The 17825-nt window shown below is 38.9% G+C and overlaps 1 protein-coding gene and 1 pseudogene across 1 annotated transcript; one reads left to right on the top strand and one right to left on the bottom strand.

Annotated features, from left to right (window-relative positions):
* Positions 1-2509: 2509 nt before the first annotated feature.
* Positions 2510-9566, top strand: LOC114187753 (uncharacterized; annotated as a pseudogene).
* Positions 9567-10239: 673 nt separating this feature from the next.
* LOC114180806 (receptor-like protein EIX2) lies at positions 10240-13515 on the bottom strand. Its single transcript, XM_028067094.2, has 2 exons — positions 13031-13515; positions 10240-12955 (listed from the first exon to the last, which is right to left on the bottom strand). The coding sequence occupies exons 1-2, from the start codon at positions 13513-13515 to the stop codon at positions 10240-10242; spliced, it is 3201 nt and encodes a 1066-aa protein (XP_027922895.2).
* Between the last annotated feature and the right edge of the window lie 4310 nt (positions 13516-17825).

Here is a 17825-nt window from a genome sequence, read left to right as displayed (position 1 = left end):
GTTGACGAAGTCCAAAAGGCATTGGGTTTTGATGGGGCCATGTGGTTCGTAATGGATGTTGAATTCGGAGAGCTCCACGGCCCATGATGACATGCGTCCGGCCAAATCCGGCTTTTGCAATATTTTCTGAATTGGGTAATCGGTTTTGACGGTTATGGTGTGGTTTTGGAAATATGGACGTAAGCGGCGGGCGGCGTGAACCAGGGATAGGGCTAGTTTTTCTACCATTTGGTATCTGGTTTCAGAGTCTTGGAGCGTTCTGCTTACAAAGTAAACAGGGTGTTGGGTGCCTTCTGCTTCTTGGACGAGGGCAGCACTCACGGTGTGATCGGTGGCCGTGATGTATACTAGCAGGGGTTGGCTAGTGTCAGGTTTGCGGAGGATGGGGGGTGAGGTTAGGGATTCTTTGAGCTTAAGGAAAATTTGTTCGCAATCTTCTGTCCACGTGAACCGGGCGGATTTCTTTAGGAGCTGGATGATGGGTTGAGTTTGCTCTGCTAGTTTAGGTAGGAAGCGGGATATAGCTGTGAGGCGGCCGATTAGTCGTTGCACTTCCTTGATGGTGGTAGGGCTGCGCATCTCGATGATGGCCTTGCACTTTTCGGGGTTAACCTCTATGCCGCGTTGAGTTAACATGAAACCGAGGAATTTACCCCGGTCCACCCCGAATACACATTTGTCAGGGTTTAGGCGGAGGTTGTAACGGCGTAATGCGGAGAAAACCGCCTCCAGGTCTATGGCGTGTTGATGATGGCTCGGGGATTTGACAACCATGTCGTCGACGTAGACCTCGACACAGTGTCCTGTGAGGTGGCTGAAGACTTTGTCCATTAGACGCTGGTAGGTTGCCCCAGCGTTCTTGAGGCCAAAGGGCATGACTCTATAGAAGTAATTGGCGTCGTCTGTGATGAAGGCGGTCTTGTGCATATCTGATGTGGCCATGGGTATCTGGTTGTAACCCGAGTATGCGTCCAGAAAGCTAAGTACTTTATTTCCTGCTGCGCCGTCTACCAGGCGGTCGATGTTGGGTAGGGGGTAGGCGTCGCGAGGGCATGCCTTATTTAGATCTGTGTAGTCTACGCACATTCGCCATTTACCGTTGGCCTTCTTCACCAAGACAACATTAGAGAGCCAGGTGGTGTAGTGCGCTTCTTCTATGAATCCTGCGCTCAGCAACTTCTCAGCTTCTGTTTTGGCTGCTTGCCTGCGTTCGTCACCAAGCTTGCGTTTTTTCTGAGATACATAGCGGGCTTCTTTATATACCGAGAGCTTGTGGGAGGCGACACTAGGGTCTACCCCTGGGAGGTCGGCGGCTGACCAGGCGAAGAGATCCGCGTTGTTTATAAGGATGGGTGTAATTGGGACACGTTCATCAAGACTTAAACCAGCGCCCAATTTGATGGAATGGCCGTTTGGGAGTTCTAGAGGGGTTGTGTCCTCGACGGGTTCGAGGCGGGCATCCCGGCCTATTCTGGGATCAAGGTCTTCGCCGGATAAGGCTATGCGTGAGTTAGATGGGCGCTCGATGTGGTTTGTCTGTTGGATTGGGAGCTGGGGTCTTAGGCTTGCCATATAGCACTCGCGTGCCAATCGTTGGTCGCAGTGGATGGTTAGGATATCACCAGATGGTGCCAGGAACTTCATGGCCAAATGCGGGGTGGAGACGACTGCTCCGAGGGTGTTGAGGGAGGGGCGACCCAAGAGTATGTTATAAGACGTGGGTGCGTCGACTATTAGGAAGCGGATTGGGATTGTTTTTGTTTGGGTTCCCTCCCGGAAGACGGTATGGAGGTCAATGTACCCACGGGTAGAGACTTGTTCGCCGGAAAAACCGTATATGGGTTCGTCGTATGGGATCATAGCGGTGTCTGGGAGTTGTAATTTTTGGTAAGTGGCCCAGTAGAGGATGTCGACTGAGCTGCCTTGGTCTACCAATACTTTTTTAACGGCGTAGTTCTCGATTTCGACTGTAATGACCATGGGGTCGTCTTGTTGGTGGTCGAGGCCGTGGAAGTCGTCGTCGGTGAACACGATAGGGGGCATACGTCGTCTGTGATGGGATTGGGTGATGTGGTTGATGGATTGTATGTGGCGAAGGTGTCTCTTTCTGGCTGATGAGGTGGACCCTCCGCTTGCGAAGCCACCAGAGATGGTGTTAATAGTACCTCGCAAGGGGGGGTCGGCAGGGGCGATGTTGGTGCGGGCTGGTTGTGATTGTTGGTCATTGGGTGGAATGGTTTGGTTATTGTGGTTGGTGTTTGGTTGTTGTCTGTGGTCGTGGCGTGGGGGGTGGTGGGTTCGGGAGGAGGTGTGGTCATCTCTGCGGATGAAGCGACGAAAGTGGCCGGCGCGTACCAGTTCTTCAATTTTATCCTGTAGCGCTCTGCACTCTTCTGTAGTATGACCGTGATTGCGGTGGTATCGACAATATTTGGTCATATCAGCGTTGGGAGGGGTAGTTGTTTTGCGTGGTGGGGGGAGGAGATCAGCCTGGAGGGCTTCATCGAGTATGCGGGAGCGGGCTACTGTTAGTGGGGCGTATCTGGTGAAGCGTGGTTGGCGGGGTTCACGTGGACGGGCATCGGGGCGCGGGTGAGGCCGCGGGGTGGGATTGGATGCGGAGTTGGGATTGGGTGTGGGGTTGGGGCTGGTTTGGGAGGTGTTGGCGGCATAGTCGTTGCAGAATTGGGTGTGAAGAGTTTGCATCTCTTCCATGCGCACATAGTCGGCGGCACGCAGCTTGAGTTCGTGCATGGAGGTAGGCGGGTGGAGGTAGACGTTGTTAGCGAAGGGTCCGGGTTGCAGGGTGAGGGTCATGCATTGGAGTATCATCTCCTGGTTAAGGTGTGGTGTGCGGAGGGCTGCTTTGCTGAAGCGGTCGATGAATGTTCGGAGTGGTTCGTTGGGCTCTTGTCTGATGCCCAGTAGAGACATGGTGGTAGTTTGGTGAGGCCGGCTGCCGGCGAAGTGTGTGGAGAACATGTGGGAAAGGGTGTCGAAATTATCAATGGAGTAGGGTGGAAGGGTGGTGAACCACTCTAAGGCTGGGCCCTTGAGTGTTGTGGGAAAAGCTTTGCAGAAGACTGCGTCCTGGGACGTGTACAGGGCAACGTGGGTGATGTAAACTTTGAGGTGTTCATCGGGGTCAGTTTCGCCAGTGTAGCGGTCAAGGTTGAATGGTTCCCACTGGGTTGGGAGAGGGGTATTGGAGATGAAGTCTGTGAACGGGTGGCGGCGTCTGGACTGGTGTGGATGGGGAAGGTGAGGTGGTGGGTGGTTAATCATGGTAGGGAAGGTGGAGGTGACGTTATGAGGAGGGATGTGGGTTGTGGGAAGATATGGGGGGTTGTAGGGTGGGATGTATGCGGTGTGGAGGGTAGTGGGTAGGTTATGAGGAATGTGGGTCGCTGAAGGGGCTGTAAGCCCTGGGTGACTGGGTGGTGGGTGTTGGGGATGTGTGGTTGTGAGAGGGGTTTGTTGGGTGGAGGTGAAGGTGTGGGGGGTGGGGTTGTATTCACTCTCTTCTTCTGTAGGTTGAAAAGCCGGAGACTTCACGGCTTCAGATGTATCTTTGGCTTTTCCTTTGAGGTCTGCATCTGCCTCAATTTTCCTCCTGAGGCGGGAGTTTTCTTGTTTGAGCGCCTCCATCTCTTCAGCATTACGCTTCTTCAGGTCTGCGATTTCTTGTTGCATCTTCATCTGGCCGTCTAGGATGGCGGCCAAGTCAGGGGTGACACCAGAGGGTCCAGAGGGACCAGCGTCAACTTGCCTGCTAACTCCAGCCTTGCTACGAGTAGAAACCATCTTCAGAGAAAAGCGGGTACTAAGGGTGTTCGTCTCGTGTCCCACGGTGGGCGCCAATTGTTCCTGCAGAGAACAAATAAGAAGTCAGACACAAGAGTCACCTTACCATGTAGTCCGCTATCTCTTCAGTTGGCCTCTTCCCATTCGATACATGTCGGCTTGAACCCAGGAGGGGTTACCTGCAGAAGAATCTCCGAAGCTCAAGTGAGTCAAAGCTCTCAAGAAGTCAAATCAGCAATTAATGAATGCGTACCTTTAAATGATGGGGTCCACGCGTATTTATAGACATTAATGACGTTTGACCATTTTATGGGCTGGGCCTTGACCCGGGCTCTAGCTTGGGCCTCTGCTTGGGCCATGAGTGGGCCTGGCCCTAAAACAAGTTCCTGAGGTGTGTGTGGAGGTATGTTAAACTCCTAGGCAAGTAGTCGGTTTTGGCCGGCTACCCACCTAGATGGTCAGTGCTGGTTATAGCCGGGTACTAAGCGATATCTAGTTTTGACGTGTGTGTTATTCGCTTGATTTGAGTTTGGTTAGGTACAGTACACCAGTCCCCCAGCCTTGTCCGATATGGGTTGTCGGTCAAGGATAACATGTGTTGGCTGGCTAGCGAATCCGGCTAGGTGTGATACAGATATATACATGTTGAAATGACAATTTTAGATTTTATATCAATGTTTTTGAATGACTCCAGCTTTTAACAATAACAGTCAGAGAAATTATGGACAAAATAAGAACAATTCCAGTGCAGGTAATTACATTTGGATTCATACTCACAATGCCAATGCAGGTAGGACAATTGTTTTTGGTTGTTTTTCATAGGTTGGAGATCAGATGTTGTAACTGGGTCGCATTCTGTTTCTAAGAATAAAGTTGTGAAATATCCTTTTCAAGTCATACAATCACTTCAAAACAGATTCAATCTTGATGATGAAACAACAAGACAACATAATAATTCAGACACAACAAACGATGATTCAGCAACAATAACAGATGATGGTAATTCTGATATTAAACTTATTGATTTTAATATAAATTCCTTTTAAATCATTAATTAGTTTTCATCTTACTAATATTGAAGAACATCATACAAGTACTACAACTACAAACGAATTGTATTGCAAAGGAGAGTTACAAGGTACATAATGTCCAACACAATTGTATATAACTGCAGATTAAAATATTCCCAGCTTCATTCTAATGTTTTATATTGATTTTCAGAATTGCTCAATATTGGAGAACCTTGCTTGGAATGCCAATACTGTAAAGCTCAACTTTGGTATGAAGAAAGAGCAGAAAAATGTAACACATCTAAGGGAGTTGAATTCTCATTGTGTTGTCAAAAGGGAAAAGTACAAATTCCACTATTAAAAAGACCACCTAATCTTTTTCAAGGTTTGTTAAATGGTGAAGATCAGAGAAGCAAATCATTTTTACAAAACATAAGAGTATACAATAGCATGTTTGCATTTACTTCAATTGGTGGTAAGATTGATAATTCAATGAACAATGGTTCTGCTCCTCCACAATTTATTCTGAATGGACAGAACTATCACCGTATTGGCAGTTTATTGCCAGAGCATGGATCAAAGCCAAAGTTTGCACAGCTATACATATATGATACCGAAAATGAAATGACTAACAGAGTCAAGCATTTCAGGTCAGTCAATATATTAAATAATTTCATTATATGAAATATTTAAATATATGTGTTGACATGCTTTCTCTTTATTATTTTTTAGTTCAAACACAAAGGAATCTGTTATAGATGAATCATTGGTTGCTGATTTGATTCAAATGATTGACAATCACAATGTTCTTGCGAAAACTTTTAGAAGAGTAAGAGATTTGTCACTGGAACATATGGAATCAGATTTCACGCTAAGACTATTTAGAGGCAGAAACAAAGACCCCAGAGTCTACAATACACCTTCATGTGATGAAATAGCTGCACTTATAGTTGGTGATTTTGGCAATATGGATGTAGGCAGAGATATAGTGGTAAAAAAATGTTCTGGTGAATTAACCAGACTGCACGAAACTCACACCGCTTTCATTCCACTGCAATATCCTCTCATGTTTCCATATGGAGAAGATGGTTATCAAGAGGATATACCAATAAGAGAATGTCATTCAAAAACAAAATCCAGGGTAAGAGTTAGAATTTCTTTGCGAGAATTTATTGCCTTTAGAATACAACAAAGAGCTGTAGAAGCAGGAAATATTGTGAATGCATGCAGATTGTTCCAACAGTTTCTGGTGGATTGCTATACAATGGTTGAAGCGCAAAGGTTGTCATTCATCAGAACGTATTGTCTTGCCTGCTTCTTTCACTGGTGGTACCAGATACATGTTCAACAATTGTCAAGATGCTATGGCAATTTGTAAAAAATTTGGATATCCTGATTTGTTCATTACTATAACATGCAATGTCAATTGGAGTAAAATAAAAGAATTTGTCTTAGCAAAAGGGTTATCAGCTTCGGATAGACCTGATATTGTATGTAGAGTGTTCAAAATGAAGCTGGATGAAATGATGACAGATTTTAAGAAAAAAGACTTCTTTGGAAAAAGCACTGCAGGTATGTTATATATGAAGTTATATACATTATATAATTTTCTGTTAAATTTAATTCTAACAACTATATTTACTTTTTATTTATATATGCAGGAATGTACACAGTAGAATTCCAAAAAAGAGGTCTACCTCATGCGCATATACTTTTATGGTTGGATGGAGAAAGCAAGTTGAAGAATTCAACTGATATTGATAAAGTAATATCAGCTGAATTGCCAAATTCTGATCTGTACCCCAAATTGGAAAAAGTTGTCTCAAGTTACATGATTCATGGACCATGCGGACCTGCAAGACGTAATTCACCTTGCATGAAGGAAGGAAGATGTTCTAAATTTTATCCAAAAAAATTCACATCTTCGACTTCAATTGACGAAGACGGATATCCATGCTATAGAAGACTTGATAATGGTAGATTTGTTGAGAAGAATGGAATTAAGCTGGACAATAGAAGTGTTGTTCCCTACAATCCACCACTTCTAATGAGGTATCAAGCACACGTCAATACAGAGTATTGCAACAAGACCAATTCAATCAAATATTTGTTCAAATATGTGAACAAAGGTCCGGACAGAGCTACTCTTAAAATTAGCAACAACTCTGCACAGTCTGAAAAATCAACCATTATTGATGAGATCAAAAGGTATTACGACTGTAGGTATCTATCACCATGTGAAGCTGCTTGGAGAATATTTGCTTTTGACATCCATCACAGATGGCCTCCTGTTCAGAGATTGACCTTTCATCTTCCTGGCCAACAATCAGCTTTGTTTAAAGATGATGATGATATTAATGTGGTCTTCAACAGATACGAAAATGCTAACACCATGTTTCTAGCTTGGTTTGAGGCTAACAAAGTCTATGAGGAAGGAAAACAATTGACTTATTCAGAATTTCCAAGTAAATTTGTGTGGTTTGCCAAAGAAAAAGAATGGAAACCAAGGAAGAAAGGCTACAACATTGGTAGACTTACTTATATTCCTCCTGGGTCTGGAGAACTTTATTATTTGAGGATATTACTGACCATTCAAAAAGGTTGTATTGATTATGAAAGCATTAAGACAATTGATGGAAAGTATTATGAAACATACCAAGAAGCTTGCTACGTTTTGGGATTGTTGGCTGATGACAAAGAATATATTGATGCAATCAAAGAAGCAAGTGAATTTGCTTGTGGTATCAACTTAGAAGATTATTTGTTACTTTGTTGTCCATGAATACAATTTCTAAACCAGATATAGTTTGGAATTCTACTTGGAGTATCTTATGTGATGGAATTTTGTACCAAAAAAGGAAGGAGATGAACTTACCAGGTACTTCATATTTTTTCTTTTAATTTCGTATACATATATATTTTAATTGTTTTATTTACTTATTGCATGTCTTCTCAAACTATAAACAATATTAATTTACAGATTCATAATCTGTATTTTTTGTTCTTTACTTATTTACAGATCTTCTCAAGTTTAGTTGTTTATTATTATATTATATATATGTATATGATTATTATATATCTGTATTTGCAGGTCTTCAAATTCAGACTGCTGAATTACAAAAACTATGTCTTCTGGAAATAGAGGAAATGCTAATGTCAAATGGTAGAAGTTTGAAAGATTATCCTTCATTACCTCAACTTGATCTTTCAGATGTATATACATTCAATAATAGATTTATTGTTGATGAGCTGCAATATAATAAACAAGACATGGCGAGAGAACATGACAGTTTGTTTAAAGCACTCAATGATGAACAAATTGATGTATATCAGCATATCATGACAGCAGTTCTTTCAAAGAAGGGAGGATTCTTTTTCTTATATGGCTATGGTGGTACAGGTAAGACTTTTATGTGGAAGACATTGTCGGCTGGTCTAAGAAGCAAAGGCATGATTGTTTTGAACGTAGCATCAAGTGGAATTGCTTCTTTATTACTTCCTGGTGGAAAAACAGCACACTCTACCTTTTGCATCCCACTGTTAATTAATGAAGAATCAACTTGCAACATAGCACAAGGTAGTCTTAGGGCAAAACTTCTTATGGCTACCAGTTTGATTATCTGGGATGAAGCACCAATGATGAATAGAATGTGTTTTGAGGCATTTGATAGAACACTAAGAGATATTATGCGAAATGTTGATGATGCCAATAAAGACAAACCATTTGGTGGCAAAGCAGTTGTGTTAGGAGGTGACTTTAGACAAATTCTACCAGTTATCAAAAAAGGATCTAAGTTTGATATCATAAAATCATCAATCAACTATTCAGAGTTATGGAATTGTTGTAAAGTGCTAAAGTTATCCAAGAACATGAGATTAAGTACTACATCAAATACTGAAACAACCAATGATATTCAAGAATTTGCTGATTGGATTTTGAAGATTGGAGACGCAAAAATGGATCTAAATGAGAATGGTGAGTGCATTGTTGAAATTCCCGAACAGATCCTAATTACAAACACAGATTTACCTTTATTGTCATTGGTTGAATTTGTCTATCCTGAATTTGTGGTTAACATGTTGAATCCTAATTATTTTGATGATGGAGCAATTTTGTGCCCAACAAATGATTCTGTAGAGCAAGTAAATAACTTCATGTTGTCCTTAATTGGTGGTGATGAGGTGACTTATTTAAGTTCAGATACACCTTGCCAATCTGATGAACAAGATGAAGTGCAATCTGAATGGTTTACATCTGAATTTTTAAATGATATCAAATGTTCAGGGATACCAAATCATAAACTGAAGTTGAAAACAGGTGTTCCAATTATGCTCTTGAGAAACATTGATCAAGCAAAAGGTTTATGCAATGGCACAAGATTGCAAGTCAAACATTTAGGCAAGAATGTAATATGTGCAACTGTAATTACTGGAAAAAACATTGGTGACAGCATTTTTATACCAAGAATGGATTTAGTGCCATCTGATTCAGGGTTGCCTTTCAAATTTCAAAGAAGACAATTTCCGATATCTTTATGCTTTGCAATGACGATTAACAAAAGTCAAGGACAAACGCTTTCTAGAGTTGGCCTTTATCTTCCACAACCTGTATTCACACATGACCAACTATATGTTGCTATTTCTAGAGTCAAAACCAAAAGAGGATTGAAAATACTTATATTGGATGAAGATGGAAAGGTAACAAACACAACTAAAAACGTTGTGTACAAAGAAATTTTTGAAACTCTTTGAAAAGAAATCAATTATAGGTACGTCATTTAGAATTTTATTTTTCATTTCAAAACTGTTATAAATATATATCAATTGATTTATGTATTTTCTGCCATGTAGGAAAATCATTGTACTGAAAAAGTTGAACAAAGAAGTCATTGTGTACAAAAGGAAGTTATGAACTTCAATACCAAAGGATACATTCTAGGTATGTAATTTTTTCTTTTTTAATTCTTATATTAACAAAGTACTGTATTGGTCATATTTTTGTTGTTGGTGCTTAACGACAATATTCAATGAAATCAAATCTTAACTTGACATACAACTTTAATTACATTCTAAATTGATCTATTCCATTGATAAACGTCAACATCTTTTTAAAACATTAGATTATCATCATATAGATTATTAAATATCCAAAAACCCATTGCTATGACCACAATTATTACATATAAAAAAAACCCGTGCGTTGCACGGGTAGAAGGACTAGTAAAGTACATATGGCTACATAAAAAATCAGTATAAGCAAAAGAAGTACTGTGATTTGAGTATTATATCTCGCTTTACCAAGTTTCTAGGAGAAAAAACTTTTCAAAAACTTAATTCACTCGTTAATAGTAAAAATATGGAATCTCATAAGGGAGCTATAACATACCTTCTGCCTTTGAGCTACGAGAGGAACACTTTGTCACATTCACCAGAACCACGCATATATATATATATAGTTTATCAGTCTGTTCACAAATCTGATGTAATAATTTCTCCAAGGACGCCAAAGTAGTTTTGGCCCCAATAAGCCCCAAAATCCAATGAAGTATCCTATTCCCATGCTCATGTAAAATGCCTCATAGAAAACACTATCTTCGTTATCATTGAATGTTCCATGTTCATGAGGCTTTATTGTTGTCTGATTTCCATCTCCAGGACAAGTTTTGTTAAGTTGTTCACCACAAATCCCAACATTCCCTTCAAAACTTGAGACATCAAAGGTTTCAAAATGTCTTTCAGATGGGATTCTTCCAGAGAGAGAATTGTGTGACAAATCTAATTTTCCGATATAATCGATTTCAGAAAGTGAGAAAGGAATTTCACCACTGATATGATTTCTTGATAAGTCAAGGGACTCTAGGAAACTTAAATTTCCCATCTCTGAAGGAATTTTTCCACTCAGATTATTTCTTGATAAATTCAAAGAAATTAGTCCAACCAAATACCCAATCTCTTTTGGTATTTCACCCGTTAAACTATTACTAGAAAGATCAATGCTTTTGAGAGACGGTCGTCGAATTTTGAACTCATGTTCCACACCTTTCCACCTCCATATTATGTTTAACGTATAAACATCATCCATATCCAAGAATATGCATCCTTTGACAATAACTGCATATTGTAACATAGTATTTCCATTGAATCCTTGTTCAGACATGGCAGTCAAATTCTTTAAGCATGTTGGAATTCCTTTTGATAAGATATTCCACGAAAGATCCAACAACTGCATGTGCTTCAAATTACAAAGATCATTAGGAATGCTTCCGGAGAAGTTATTCTGTTGCATATTCAAGATGACTAGTTGGTTCATACTTTCTCCAATCCATGATGGTATTGAGCCGGATAATATATTTCCACTCACATCCAGCACAACTAAATAGCTGCAATTCTGCAAAGTAGAAGGAAATTCACCCATCAAATGGTTGTTTCGTAAAACCAATGCATTCAATAGCATAAGCGAGCCCATGGACTTGGGAATCTTCCCTGATAGTTTATTGTGGCTTAAATCTAGAATCGCTAAATCGTGTACAGAATTCCAACTATCTTGAAGTTGCCCCTCTATTGCATTGTTTGATAAATCTAGAATCATCAAGATTGTAGCTGTGCGTTGGTCACATAATGAAGGCAAATAGGAAAATTTATTTTCATTGAGCAGAAGGCATGAAGCTTGTAGCAAAAATGAGGGAACTTTACCCTCAAATTGATTTGAATTCAGAAATATAAGGGGACTGAAAAGAAGATTTTGTTGCAAATTGAAATTTGAACCTGTTAGATTGTTGTGTGACATATCCAAAATTTCCACATTTTGTAGGTTGTTCCAAAACCAGGCTGGTACTGAACCGTTAAGTCTGTTATCAGAAATAGTAAGGCAAGTTAAGGAGCGTTGAGTCTGCAGCCAACTGGGAAAAGTGGGGCCCAAGTTGCAAGATCTTAGTCCCAAGTAAAATAATTGGAAAGGAGGAACCCAATCAGGGACTAATTTTAGAGACAGAGAGTTATTTGATAAGGATAATTCCTCTAATTTGGAAAAGTTGGAAAGATGGGATTCAGTGACATCACCCTCCAAATGATTTCCATCCAAAGACAAAATCAGCAACTCAGATAGTAATCCAATGCTTTTAGGTATCGCGCCTGTAATGTTATTATGGGATAAATCCAAAATCTGAAACACTTGTCTGTTGCACCATGATGAATTCTGAAAAAAGATAGAAATATTCCCACTCAATTTGTTGCTTGAGAGGTCTAAACTCCGCAATGTGCAGATGTTCCCAAAGAAAGATGGAATCTCACCTTGCAGTTTGTTACGAGAGAGGTAAAGAACTTCAAGAGAGTTCATTACTTTCCCAAATCCATCAGGAATGGGACCTTCCAACATGTTATCATAAAGTTGAAGTGTACGAAGATTGGTAGTGGAGTTGAAGAGCCAGTCAAATATGGATGGTGATTTCAACAGATTTGAGGAGAGATCAAGCGAGGCAAGGGAAGATGAAGAGTTCGCAACTGTAATAGCTGATATGACAAAATTATCATCTCTAAGACTACAATTTCTCAAATAAAGATTTTGAAGTTTTGAAGTGAAGATGGAAGTACCTTCAAATGATGTCATATTATTGTAAGAAAGGTCAAGGGTAATTAGAGAAGGAAAATTTGAGTAGAGAGGAGGCGAATGGATGTTATTATGAGAAAGATAAAGCGCTTGAAGATTAAGGCTAAAGTTTGACAATAATTGATATGTTGAGGATGTGAGCATATTAGAAGAAAGATCAAGGATGGTAAGGGAATTGGAAAAGTTGGAACGTGAATAAAACAGAGAGTGAATATCGGTATCAGAAAGAGAACAACCAACTAGTCCCAACTCTTTTAAGTTTGAAAAAACAATGGTTGGCAACCAGTCAAGATTATATAAAGAATATAAGGCTAGATTTGTTAGGGAATGGAGATTAGACAACCATTCTGCATCCTTAGGTTCGATATAGAAACTGCCAAGTCCAAGAGTGTGCAAGAAAGGAAGATTTCCAACCTGGAATGGGAGTGCTCCATAAAATGAATTTGCACTGAGATCAAGATACCTCAACTGTGACAGATTTCCAAGTTGACGAGGGAGCTCCCCATCCAGATTATTGTAACTGAGATCCAGATACCTTAACTGTGCAAGACTTCCAAGTTGATAAGGTATTTTTTGCGATAGAATATGGTTGCCTCTTAGATCTAGAGACAGTAAATTTGTGAGGTTTCCAAGTTGGGTGGGAATGCTGCCACAAAAATAAGAATATGAGAGATTGAGATATCTTAAGTTGGTAAGAGAGCCCATGAGTTGTGGGATGAAATTCCCTAAAAAAATATTGTAGCTGAGATCTAAATGTTGAATATTTTGCAAGACAAACAATGAAGTGATATTGAGTGTACCACTCAAATAGTGTGCATCGTGACCAGGGAGACGAAGGATGGTTACATGACCTGTTTGTTGGTCGCATTGAATGCCTTCCCATTTGCAACAATCTTGACTGTTGTCGTCATCTCTCCATGAAGACAGCACGCCATAGAAATCCACGAGGCTATATTTGAAGTTCAGAAGTGCTTGTCTTTCCCTGTCAATGCACTTTATTTCTGCACTACTGTTGAATCCGATCATGGATCCTGCTGCACCACGCAGCAAGAGCGGGAGAAGTACATAAAACAGTTTCAGATAATGATTAGGCATTATGTAGTTGCTAATATAAAATAGTAAACAGTTGTTGTGAACTATTATTCATGACAACACTGATAAAATTTATATGCCTCATAGTCTGTCTGGCTAATCAACAGAGCCGTTCATTATACTCCAAGAAGAACCTATACATTACGTTATATATTTTTATTTCCTTTTTGTATGTTTTGTTATTCCAATACTTGATACTTTTTATTAGCTGGATTCTTTTTCTATCGTTTTATAAATGTTCAAGCATTTTTCTAATTTTAAATTAAAAATTAATTTAAAAATTAGTTTTTTAGTAATTAAAATTTTGGTAATGAATATTATAAATTAATTTAGACTCTAATTTACAAATTAATGTAATTTTTATTTATAATAGAAACTATTTTAAATATTACTAATTTTTAATTCATAAATTATATTAAAAATAATTAATTTTTATTTTTAAAATTAATTAATATTTAATGAAATTTTTTATATTGTTTTTGTTTTGCTCTCTCCACCCTTCTTATTAACAGAAACAGAAAATTTATCACATTTCTGTATATTTGTTTAGGCTATATTTGAAACAAACCTGTATACGTGCTTTTAAAAACATGAATTTGATTTTTTATAAGTAAAAATTAATGTGTATACAAAATAAATAAATAAATATATATATATATATATATATATATATATATTCTATGAAATTAACACATGAATTAGTTCTCGAAATAGATTAATTTTAATTTATGGGAGAAACTAATTTGAATGCTTCCAATAAAAAAAAAATAATGTTAACTAGTAAGAGGTTATTTCTTTTGGTATATGGTTGTGGTATTCTCTACAATTTAAATTTCGTTTTCTTACATTTTTTTTTTCAAAATCAAATTTTAAATTATTTTATGGTTCTTCATGTCCTTTCTTTATTCCGAGATGTATATTTGAATCAAAAAGAGGACAACATATTGTGAAAATTCTCCATGATTTAATTTTAATAAACTTTTATGAAGACTTGATTTTAAAATAAAAAGTCTGTGCAATTGTTTTAGTTTCCAAATTTGATGCGATTTGTAGCATCCGAACAAAACTAAAGAGGTATATATACTTAAAATTTCAGGATTGGCTCTAGTGAGTTGTATTAACTAGTACTATATGCTTCCATAAAAACACAAGAGAATGAGTGGGCAAGTTCAAAATTTACTAAATCTAATTATATTTATCATGATGTACTCCAAAACTATCCAAAACTAAGATAATAAAAACATCAATAATCGATAAACATATTTTAAAATAAATATGTTCCATGTGAGACGAATATATTACTCAAATGAAAACGTATATATCATCGTAAAATGTCACACATGTATATATTATAAGGAAAATATATATTCAAATTAAAAAGTATTTTATATGTCTCTTTACTTTCATTTTTTTTTTAAATATAATGAAATTTATTTTTACACGCTAATAAAATTTATAATATACCACTTAGATAAAATTACACAAAAAAAAAATAAACTAATAATTAAAATTTAAAATAAATTTTTTATCTTTTGAACTACAATATATATTGAATCATGATAACAAAACTTATAACAATCACGTTAAACTATTATATAATAGTAAATAAAATTTGTTTAAACAGTGACGATCACTGTGACGTCCCATTTTAATAGATTAATCTACCAAATAAAGCGTCATAAAATTTTAATAACGAGAGCCAATCGAATAAACATAAAACGTACGGAAAGTGACTATTACAGTCATCCAAAGGAGTACTTAAAGGAAAACATGGACATACAACCATGTCCTAACTAAAAGAAAACTAACAGAATCCAACAGTCTTGCAAAAGGAGTTGCCACTGGGCAACCATTACAAAAGGCCCCATGGCCATGAATCTGCCCCTAAGGTCATCAAGACAGACAAACTAGATCGCACCGCTGCGTCCCCCGGATCCACCTCGAGCCTCCCCCTCATCTGCTCCCACCAGAAGGTGATCATCGCAAAAGGGAACATACAATAGGACACAAACAGAAATGCAAGGGTAAGCTAGTGCAATTAGATCTTATCGTGCTACAACAGACAAGTACTTAAACATTCCTTAACATGCAACACGCAAGCACAGAATATCATATTATAGCAGACAAACAGGACACTATGACTCAATTATCCGGATACATATACTAAGATCGGATTCACCGGACGCTTGCACTTGTGGTGGCCTCTACTGCTCTGCAGAGCCATTGCCAATGGGTTTCACCCTACCACTCACAAGGTTAGCCTTTAAGCGTCTAAGGCCATTATCCTGCCAAAGACTAGGGCCTCCCGCTACTCTCACCACTTGGGTCAGATTTCTCTACCTGAGACTCACTGACCCTTTTAGAGTTTCGGGATGCGATCCTTACTTGAATCCTTATCTTAATATATACACTACACGCCACCATAAAGTCTCCCCATGGGACTCATGGAATTACGCCTATCTCATCATCACAATCATGTTTCTCATACAATTCCCACCTCTTTTTGGTCATTCATCCAACTTTCATGTTAAAGCATCGCGAAACCACAACCCATGATAAATCCCATACCAAGCATGCCAATTTCGTTCATAAAATCCAAACACCCAAGCATAATCACTCATATCAGATTTAAGAGAAATAATCAAAACAATGCATGCAATAAATCATTTAACAGCCAAGGAAACATAGCACCCACTCGCACACTCGCTCAGGCGAGACGCTGACCTTCCTGATGCAGCGGATTCTCGCCCAAGCGAGATAAGATAAAGGGGTCTTCACGCATTCTCGCTCAGGCGAGATGCTGTCCTCACAGAAAACAGCGGATTCTCGCCCAGGCGAGACGCGCGACAGTGGAGGCTTCACGAGATCTCGCTCAGGCGAGGCCTTCTCGCCTGAGCGAGACTGTGCGTCGCTCAAAACGGGAAAGGGCCGCCTAGGCGAGTTCTCGTGGCAGGGAGCTCTCTGGTACTCTCGCCTAGGCGAGACGAGCTCGCTTGGGCGAAAATAGCAGAGTTCACCACTGTCCACCCACATGCAATGGCGGAACCAGCTCGGATCCACACCCAAACACACATGCAACTCCATTTCTCTCAACAAAACACACTATGCATGCATATAAACATGAAAACGACCAAAAACAGCCAAGAATAGCTTAGAACTGGTAAATCTAGCTTCCCTTACCTTTATAAGAGCTAGCAACCACAAAGGGTCCACACCACGGAACACCACAGCTTCAGAAATTACTACAATGAGCTGCAACCACGAAACCAGGACCAAACAAAGGCACGGGGTTAGATCCCAACCAAACTCATGTGCCCAAAAGCGGAAGAAGGGAAAGACCGAGAAGGTTCACAGATTCTTACTTACTTGAAAGCCAAAACAACTTAGCTAGCTCGAAGGGGAAGATTCACCGTGCCCTAGCAGAGGACTTCTGCTTTCGTAGAGGGAGACAAGGAGGAGTTCTGTTTCTGAAAAGGGAGACCAGGAGCATTGAATGAGTTCAGAGGGGTATAGGGGGTCCTTTAGTGGGCTGGTCTTGGGCCTACGAAGGGGCCAGGCCCACAGCTTTAAGACACTGAAAATAAAGAAGGGCTTACAATCACACGCATATGTTTATTTATTTATCCCTTGTCCTGATTTAGATGATTTTGTTTTGTAATTGTCTTGATTGTTCTGGAGTTTTACTGATTTTTCATATCGTATGTTTCGCCATTGGTTTTTGGTTGTCTGATTTTTCCATGTGGTCCCTTGATTTGCCTTTTTTGGTTTTTTGGATTAGAGTTTCTTTAATATTATGTGTTTATGAAGTGTGTTATTGTGTATTGTGTGTACCATTTTCTGTGATAACTAACGGATTAATTCGTCATTATGTTCTTTTGCGAGACGAGTTCCACGCTGCAACCCATTTTCATGTTTGGGGTCTGTTCGACCACACCCGTGTTTAGCATACTGGCCCTATCTAAAATTATTTACAAAATTGTATTACAATTGTGCTAAAAAAACTTTACTAATTATTAAAGAATGTGAAAATTGTAATTCCTTAAAATATAAAACACAGGATTTACTCACATTAATGGATGGTCAAATAAGAATCTAATAATGAATGACACAGTAACAATACATGACAAATCTCGCTGACATTAGATTCCAACGCATTAATGGATGGTCAAATAAGAATCTAATAATGAATGACACAGTAACAATACATGACAAATCTCGCTGACATTAGATTCCAACGCATGACTTTGATATTGTGTTAATAAGTGAATTTTAAACCTAATTCAATCATATAAATTCAATTAGTAAAATAATAT

This window comes from Vigna unguiculata, chromosome 4 (genome assembly GCF_037176805.1).
Source record: "Vigna unguiculata cultivar grain cowpea cultivar isolate G323 ecotype 2 chromosome 4, ASM3717680v1, whole genome shotgun sequence".
NCBI classification, from domain to species: Eukaryota; Viridiplantae; Streptophyta; class Magnoliopsida; order Fabales; family Fabaceae; genus Vigna; species Vigna unguiculata.
The sequence above is the reverse complement of the archived record's forward strand: the minus strand, read 5'-3'. Positions and strand labels throughout refer to the sequence as shown.

What these genes read in the sequence shown, in the direction of transcription:
- LOC114180806 (XM_028067094.2), bottom strand. Translation starts at nt 13,515, where the DNA reads ATGCCTAATCATTATCTGAAACTGTTTTATGTACTTCTCCCGCTCTTG. An exon ending in GGAAACCTCACAAATTTACT is followed by an intron (nt 12,956 to 13,030) that starts GTCTCTAGATCT and finishes TGCACAGTTAAG; the next exon opens with GTATCTGGATCTCAGTTACA.